An 8,284-nucleotide genomic window follows, 5' to 3' on the forward strand; every position below is an offset into this window, starting at 1 on the left:
GGCTGGACAAGGGAGGATTGGTTCCTGGAGGAGTATGGGCCTGAATCAGAGTGGGGACAAAAGGAAAAGATGCTAACGATGGGACTACAATCTCATTACAGAGCTCATGCTTAAGGGAAAGGGGTCAATGACTGCCCCAGGGAGGAATCTCACCATCGAGGTAGAAACTTTCATTGTCCATCCTGTAGGGGCCCAGTCTTGTGAAACCATCAGTTGGTTTGCTTAATTCCCAATACAGATTTTCTTTGTCTAGAGAGGGATGGGTTGGCCCCCCTCTATTGGTGCACACGGCATCCACTCCTGTGGCTGAGCCTTCCTTCATAGATCTGTGGAAGGAAACAATTGTTCAGGCCCCGGAGGTTAAATGTTGAGTGATTTGCTTGAGGGGGAGATTGGGGACAGTTAAACTGAGATGCTGTGACATCAGAAAGTCCAAAATGGTGGAAAAGCCCCCATTCCTGGTGTGGGCAGGATGGATTTATAACCAGAGATCTTTCCCTGGAGAGAAGTATTTCCCCAGGATAGCATTTGTTCCCAATCATGACAGACAAGGGGAAGCACTTTCCTAAGGACCCAAGAATAAAGAGAATGGGAAGGAAACTGTTTTCAGATTCAAAAATGGAGGAAATGGGCATTATGTGGAGACAGCCTCTATTGCTTGCCCACCCTGAACTTAGCTATTAACCTGAGGGATCAAGGGAGATGATCTCAGGGTTACAGATTTTATTCTCAGGTCTCACCTCAGTGCAATTATTTTACAACCTCCATAGGAGGAATGGATGCTGCTTCCTTTGAACAATTGGTTCAGCTGTCAAGGAAATAAGAAGGGCAATGAGTAGCCAGCTTTTTAGCCCCTACAGTAGAGAAGCTTGCTGTGCAGAAGTGGGGTTGGGCAGGGCATATCAAATCTCACCACACGCTGAAGCATTCTCTCCATGGAATTGAAAATGTGAGAACCAGGTTCATCCATGTCTTTGATGTATAAGACATTAGTTATCGTGAAATTTAAGGTGAATGGCTTGTCATAGTGTCCACCAGCTGTAAAAGAAGAGGGAAACAGAAGAGCCATGCCTGAGCCCTGGGCACATCAAACAAATAGACCCTCTGACACCCTAGTCTTGTATTGTCTTATTCCTTCCTGAAAGAAAAGTGCATACTCCATGGCCACATTGACATCTATATCAAGGAACCTCTCCCATTTCCCAAACCTTCCTTGCCTATGCCCCTCCCATTGTTCGTCTCTTCTTCTAGATAAGCCTAATAAGACACTGCTTGGAATGCATACAAGGCGCCACCTTTGTATATGAGGTACTAGTAGAAAATGGTGATGGAGTCGAGGTGTCAATAGCAACAGTGTATCACACAGGAATGAAAGATAAATCATGAAGAATGGAAATCATTGATGAAGCCTAATGTGGACAATTTGATATTGGATGTGGGAGGGAAATGATTAACCTGATTTAATCCCTATGGTAGGACTTAAAGCATTTGGGATGGTGCTCAACGACCACACATATTTGTGTAATAGGCTGCTACTGACAAAACTTTTCAGGCTCTGTGCATCCTGTCTAGAACGACCCCAGCCTTCACTTTCTTTTGGTCTTGTTTAGGAAACATGGGATCATTTCAAAGAACTATGGACATATGTTCAATCAACTGCCAGAGATTTATGTCCTTCTTTCTTTCGTGAGTGTGTGAGTGTGTGTGTGGGTGTGTGTGTGTGTGTGTGTGTGTGTGTGTGTGTTTGGGTAGAGGACTTTGAAATATGCAACACACCAAGGTTACATTCCCTCACCCAAGATGTTGCAGCAAGTGTCAAATACTGGCTTGTCCTTGTTTGGAAGGTGAGTATTTCTTAGAATGAGGTGATTTTTAAGGCTAAAGGCAATTTTTCTTTTCATAATAATATTCTCTCCTCATCTTCCATGTGGGACCCAGGGTACCAATGTTGCCAAATTTCTATTTGTGGGGGCTTCAGGCCCTGAGGACACCTCAAGAGTTGTGAATGATAGTGGATGCACCAAAAACTGTAATTAAAAAAAAGAAGTGACACTGAAAACTGACAGAGCCCATAGTGGTCTGTAGCTCCGGGGATCATCCTAATATTTATGTGATCATTTTTTCAATGTTCCATGTGTACAAAATGCCTAATAACCGTTTGACAAATGACTGAATGAATTAATGTGGACAGAACTTTGGGCTGACATAGCTGCCTGGGTGCTCACAGAATGAGTTTTTCATAAGGAAACTGGCTAAAGTGCCCTGCAGGTGACATTATGAGCAGAACTGGCATCTAGGGTTACAAGGGACACCATCATTATTTCTCCTTTGAAAATCTTTCCTAAAGACCTAATGTCCACAGATAATTCCCCTGACTATCCCATGGGGATGCCTTGCTAAGTTATAACCATGCAGCCTCACAGAGAGAAACTGGGAATTCCAGGAGTCCCATTTGTGACATTTTCTTCATAGAATCTCAGGACTAAAAATCTCTCAGGGTGTATCTAGCCCTCTTCGAAAGCATTCTTAATATCCTGTGTCTTTAACATGATTTCTAGTGATGGGAAATTTGCTATGCCTCAAGAGGTACTTTGGGGGCGGGGGTTGAGGAATCCTTTCAAAAGACCCCAGAGATGACTAAAGTGGAAGGAACATTGCCATTGTGGGGTTTATCTCTAGGAGCTGAGAGAAAAAAAGGCTTGGGAAACACTGATGACCTAGGATTCAAAAGTGATTTGGATATCAAAACTCTTACCATTTATGGGTTGCATGGGATGGTGATCATTGTAACCTGTAAGCACAAATAACATATAATGAAGGGAACAAGATCAGAAAAGAAGGAGAAGGAAATTTGATAGACTCTAGGATGAGGTCAAGAGCTAAACTGATGACTCAGTTTGAAATCTCTTTAGAAACATCTTTAGGAGAGGAGAGAAGCATTCTCCTGGGCACTCCCTAGCTCTCTGCCGTGAAGTTGTGCCATGAAGGTAGACCTAATAAGGGACCTCATAGCTCTGGGGATTAAGATGGAGCAAAAAGAGTCCTGATTTAATTCATTCTTGCTCTGTCCTAGCCTGCAGAAACGTAGCAGAAGGCCAAGCCCCCTAATGACTATCCCAGGCATCTCTAAGACCAGTAAAGAACCCTTACACACAACAGTAATCAACTGAAAGGCTCTTTCATTCATTTTAGTCTAAGCTTCCCATAGAAGAATTCTTCCAGCTCCATTCCCAGAAAAATACCATTTAAGTTTTAAATGAAGACCTCCCGTGAGGGGACCCCCAGTGCTTTCTGAGGCAGTACATTCCATTTTTGGATGGCTATAATTAACAGAAAATTTTCGTTAAAGTAAATCAGAATTTAAATACATTCCCCAGTAACTTTCACTCATTACCTATAATTCTGCTCCCTGAATCTAAGTAGAAAGTTGTTGTATGCCTTGCCCCATGAGAGGCCTTTGAATATTGGAAAACAATCATTAGGCTTCATTTGTGCGTATTATATACACCAGGTTGCTTCAAACAACACTTTTATAGCATAGTTTCACGTTCCCATTATGGTCATTTTCTTTCTGTATATGTTCTTAAAAAGGCTGTATCTTTAGAACTCAACAGAACATTCTAAATGTGAACTGATCAAGTCAGACGACAGTTGAACGACCATCTTCCTCTTTACAGGGACTAAATTTATGTTCATGGGGACTAGCTTGATTGTTCCATCACACTATTGAATCATGTTGAAATTTCAATCTCCCAAAGTCTTATATTCTTCTCAAAGTGAATTATTTCTAGTCATGCCCCATCATCCTCTGCATCAGACAGTTCATTTTGTAACTCTGTATCCATATTTTTATCTTACATTTTTTAAATGTCAGATTCTTAGTTGTGACACACTTTTCTAATCTTTACCGAGTTTGAATTCTGCCTAACTTTGTTAAACATCAAACCCTTCTATTTTCCTGTCCTTCTACATTTTCTTCCGTATATGATCCTATCCAAATGATAGCTAAAAAAGCAGAGCAGAGGAGCGGGCACAAATTGAAACAAGTCAAACAATGAAAAGGAATGGGTTAAGTTAATCAGAGAAGTAGGCATGGGTATGACCCATGAGGTGGAGGTGGCTAGACAAGGGTGAATTGGGAACATAAAGACCTAGTATGGGGTGGAGAGAGTGAGGGACTGAATCAGACTGGGGATAAAAGGAAAGTATGTTAACGTTGGGACTATTGTCTCATTATAGAGCTTTTACTGGAGGGAAAGGGGTCAATTATTGCCTCACTGAGGAATCTCACCTTCAAGGTAGAAATTTCCCTGGTCCAAAGTGTAAGGGCCCAGTCTGGTCATGCCATGGGTCTGGTTTCTCAGCTCCCAATAAAGTTTTTCTTTGTCTAGAGAGGGGCTGTTTGGCCCCCCTCCATGGGTGCACACAGCATCCACTCCAGTTGCTGAACCTCCTGTCACACATCTGTGAAAGGAAAGAAATGTTGAGACCCCGGGGTTTAAATGCTGAGAGATTTGCGTGAGGGAGAAATTGGGGAGAGTTAAACTGAGACGAAGTGACATCAAAAAGGCTGATAGTGAGTCCATGATGGTAGAAAAGCTTCTATTCCTTGTGTGGATAGGATGGATGTCTAGCCACAGATCTCCCCCTGGACAGAAGTATGTCCCCAGGATAGCATTTGTTCCCAATCATGACAGACAAGGGGAATCACTTTCCTAAGAACCCAGAAATGAAGAGAATGGCAACGAAACTGATTTCAGATTTGAAAACGGAGGAAATGGGCACTACATGGAGACAATGGCTCTGTTGCTTGCCCACCCTGAGCCTTCACCATGAACCTGGGGGATACGGGGAGATGATCTCAGGGCTCTAGATTTTATTTTCACGTCTCACCTCAGGGCAGTCAAACGACATCCAACATAGGAGGAACTGATGCTGCTTCTTTTGAACAATGGGGTCAGCTGTCAAGGAAACAAGAAGGGCAATGAGTAACTGAATTTTCACCCACCACAGTGAAGAAGCTTGCTGTGTAGGCGTGGGTTTGGGCAGAGTCTGTGGAATCTCACCACACGTTGAAGGATTCTTTCAGTGGAATTAAAAATTCCAGTGCCCGGGAGATGCATGTCTTCAGGGCAGACTAGGTTTGTTATGGTGAAGTTTAAAGTGAACATTTGCAGATTGTATCCACCAGCTGTAACAGAGGAGACAGACAGAAAACCCATGCCTGAGCCCTAGGCACATGGACAAACAGAGCCTCTGACACCTTAGTCTTGTATTGTCCTGTTCTTTCCTGGAAAGAAAACTCATACTTCATGGCCCTATTGACATCCATATCAAGGAACCTCTACCCTTCCCTAAACCTTCCTTGCCTATGCTCTTCCCATTGTTCTTCTCATCTTCTAGTTAAGCACAATAAAACACTGCTGGGAATGCATAATAGCAGCACCCTTTGTACCTGAGGTACTGGAATATGATGATGGAGTTGGTGAGGTTTCGGGAGCAACAGTGGTTCTCACAGGAGCTGAGAATAAATCATGAAGAATGGAAATCACTGATAAAGTCACAGTGTGGACAGACAACGTCATATTGGATGTGGGAGAAAAAAATGGTCTGCTACATTTAGTCACAGAATCCCGTGGGTAGGACTTAAAGCTATGTCGGGTGGTGCTCAGCGACCATAGGAGGGAAGAAATCTTTGTGTAATGGTCCGTTACTGGCAAAACTCGTCAGGCTCTGTGCTTCTTGTCTAAAATACCCCAGTCCATCACTTTCTATAGGTGTTGCATGGGAAACATGGGATCATTACAAAAAACTATGGGAATATTTTTTGATTACCTCTTAAGCCAGAAATTTTTGTCCTACTTTCATGTGAGCGCATGTGTGTGTGTGGGAGTTTGGGGGGGGGGGTTGTTTTGAAATATACAACAAACCAAGGTCACCCTCGCCCAACCAAAATGTTACGGCAAGTCTGAGATACTTGAAGTATCTCAGATATCTCAGGTTTGCCCTTCTTTGGAAGGTGAGTATTTCTTAGAATGAGATGATTTTTAAGGGTTAAGGCAATTTTTCTCTTCATAAACATATTCTCTCTGCAGCTAAGAGGTAAGAACCAGTAGACATTCCACAGGGTATTAATGATGCCAAATTTGTACCTGTGGAGGATCCTGGCCCTGAGGACTCCTCAAGAGTTCTCAATGATGGTATAGTGGGTACACCAAAAGTTGTAAAATACAAAAAGAAGAAATCATATTGAAGAGTGACAGAGTCCATTGGTGGGCTGGAATTCTGACGGTCAGGCCAAAATTTAGAAGGACATTAATTGCATTTTTCATGTGTGGGACATGCCCAATAAGTGACAAATGACTGAATAAATAAATGTGGACATACACTTTGGGTTGACTTGGCTGCCTGGGTTCTCACAGAATGAGCCAGCCTTTCACAAGGACACTGGCTAAAGTGCCCAGCTGGTGACTCTATGAGCAGAAGTGACATTTAAGGGTACAAGGGACACCATCATGAATTCTCCTTCAGAAAATCTCTCCTAAGGACCTAAGGTCCACTGATAATTCCCTGACCATGCTCATGGGGATGCCTTGCTAATTTATCACCATGCAGCCTCAGAGAGAGAACCTGGGAATTCCAGGAATCCCACTTGTGATATTTTCTTCATAGAATCTCAGTACTAAAATGCCCTCAGGAATAAAGCTTGAGGTTTGCTAAAGCATTCTTAACATCTTTTGTCTTTATGATTATCTCTAGTGATGGGAAATTTGCTATGTCTCAAGCTGCACTTTGGGTGGAGGGGTGGAAAATTTCTTTCAAAAGACCTCAGAGATGACTAATGTGGAAGGAATATTGCCATTGTGGTGCTTATCTCTACAAGTTAAGAGAAAAAAAGGCTTGGGAAACACTGATGGCCTAGGACTCAAAAACAATTTAGATATAAAGACACTTACCATGTGTAGGTTCCATGGGATGGAGTTCATTGAAGCCTGAAAGCACAAGTAATACATAATGAAAGGAAGGAGATCAGAAAAAGGAGAAGGAAAATTTGACAGACTCTAGAATGAGGTCAAGAGCTAAAATGATGACTCAGTCTGAATTCTCTTGTCACATCTTTAGGAGAGGAGAGAAGCATTCTCCTGGGCACTCCCTAGCTCTCTGCCATGAAGTTCTGCCACGAAGGTAGACCTAATAGGGGACCTCATAGCTCTGGAGATTAAGATGGAGCAAAAAGAGTCCTGATTTAATTCATTCTTGCTCTGTCCTAGCCTGCAGAAACGTAGCAGAAGGCCAAGCCCCCTAATGACTATCCCAGGCATCTCTAAGACCAGTAAAGAAGCCTTACACACAACAGTAACGACCCAAAAGGCTTATTTATTCATTGTAGTCCAACTCTTCCAGTTCCATTCCCAGAAAAAAGAATGATTCAGGTTTTAAATGAATAACTTCCATGAGGGAACCCCCAGTGCTTCCTGAGGCAATGCATTCCACTTTGGGATGGCTATCATTAATGGGAAATTTTCCTCTAATATGAATCTAAATACATTTCCCAGTAACTTTGATGCATTACTTAGATTTCTGCTCTCTGTGGTCATGTAGAAATATGTTTTATATAATGTCCCATGAGACACTTCTGAAGATTTTAAGACATTGATTAGACCTCTTTTGTGCATTCTCAACAAACCAGTTTCCTTCAAACCACACATTTATGCCATTGTCTCAAACTCCCATGATGGGCATTTTCATTCTGTATGTGTGCTTCCTAAAGCATGTATACTCAGAACACAACAGAATATTGGAAAGGGGACTGATAAGGCCAGAACACAGTGGAACAACCCTCTTCTTCTTTAGAAGGCCTAGATTTCTCTTCATGGGGACGATTTGGAGTGTTCTATCAGAATACTAGATCACGTGGAGATTTCAATCTATTAAACTCTTAGAGTCTCCTCAATGTGAATTCTTTCCATTCCTGCCCACGTCACCCACTGGTCAGGCAGCTCACTTTGTAAGTCTGTATCCATATTTTTTTCTCACATTTGTTAAAAGTCAGGATCTTAGATTTGATGCGCCTTTGTCATCTTTATTGGGTTTGAATTCTAACTAACATTGGTAACCACCCGACCCCCCCCCCATTTCCGGTCCTTTGTCCATTTTCTTCCATCTATGATTCTGTCCAAGTGATTGCTACAATGTTGCATCTAACAGGAGCAAAAACAGAACACAGGAGCTGGCATGAATTAAACAACTCCGACGATGAGAGGAATGGCTTAAGTTCAACAGG

General features: G+C 42.4%; 1 protein-coding gene across 1 annotated transcript in view; it reads right to left on the reverse strand.

Moving 5' to 3' along the window:
• The window catches only part of LOC138176190 (mucin-16-like), a 101,531-nt gene that overhangs the window by 53,002 nt on the left and 40,245 nt on the right, over positions 1 to 8,284 (reverse strand). Inside the window, exons 16-22 of the mRNA XM_069106965.1 lie at positions 5,456 to 5,463; positions 5,067 to 5,231; positions 4,894 to 4,961; positions 4,292 to 4,464; positions 914 to 1,038; positions 741 to 808; positions 154 to 326 (exon numbers count right to left, since the gene is read on the reverse strand). Of these exons, the coding sequence (XP_068963066.1) occupies positions 154 to 326; positions 741 to 808; positions 914 to 1,038; positions 4,292 to 4,464; positions 4,894 to 4,961; positions 5,067 to 5,231; positions 5,456 to 5,463 (780 nt within the window). The remainder of the gene's footprint in view (positions 1 to 153; positions 327 to 740; positions 809 to 913; positions 1,039 to 4,291; positions 4,465 to 4,893; positions 4,962 to 5,066; positions 5,232 to 5,455; positions 5,464 to 8,284) is intronic.

This window comes from Petaurus breviceps, unplaced genomic scaffold (assembly GCF_028583685.1).
Source record: "Petaurus breviceps papuanus isolate PSGF00001 unplaced genomic scaffold, PetGlider_PUasm1.0 103, whole genome shotgun sequence".
Lineage (NCBI taxonomy): Eukaryota > Metazoa > Chordata > Mammalia > Diprotodontia > Petauridae > Petaurus > Petaurus breviceps.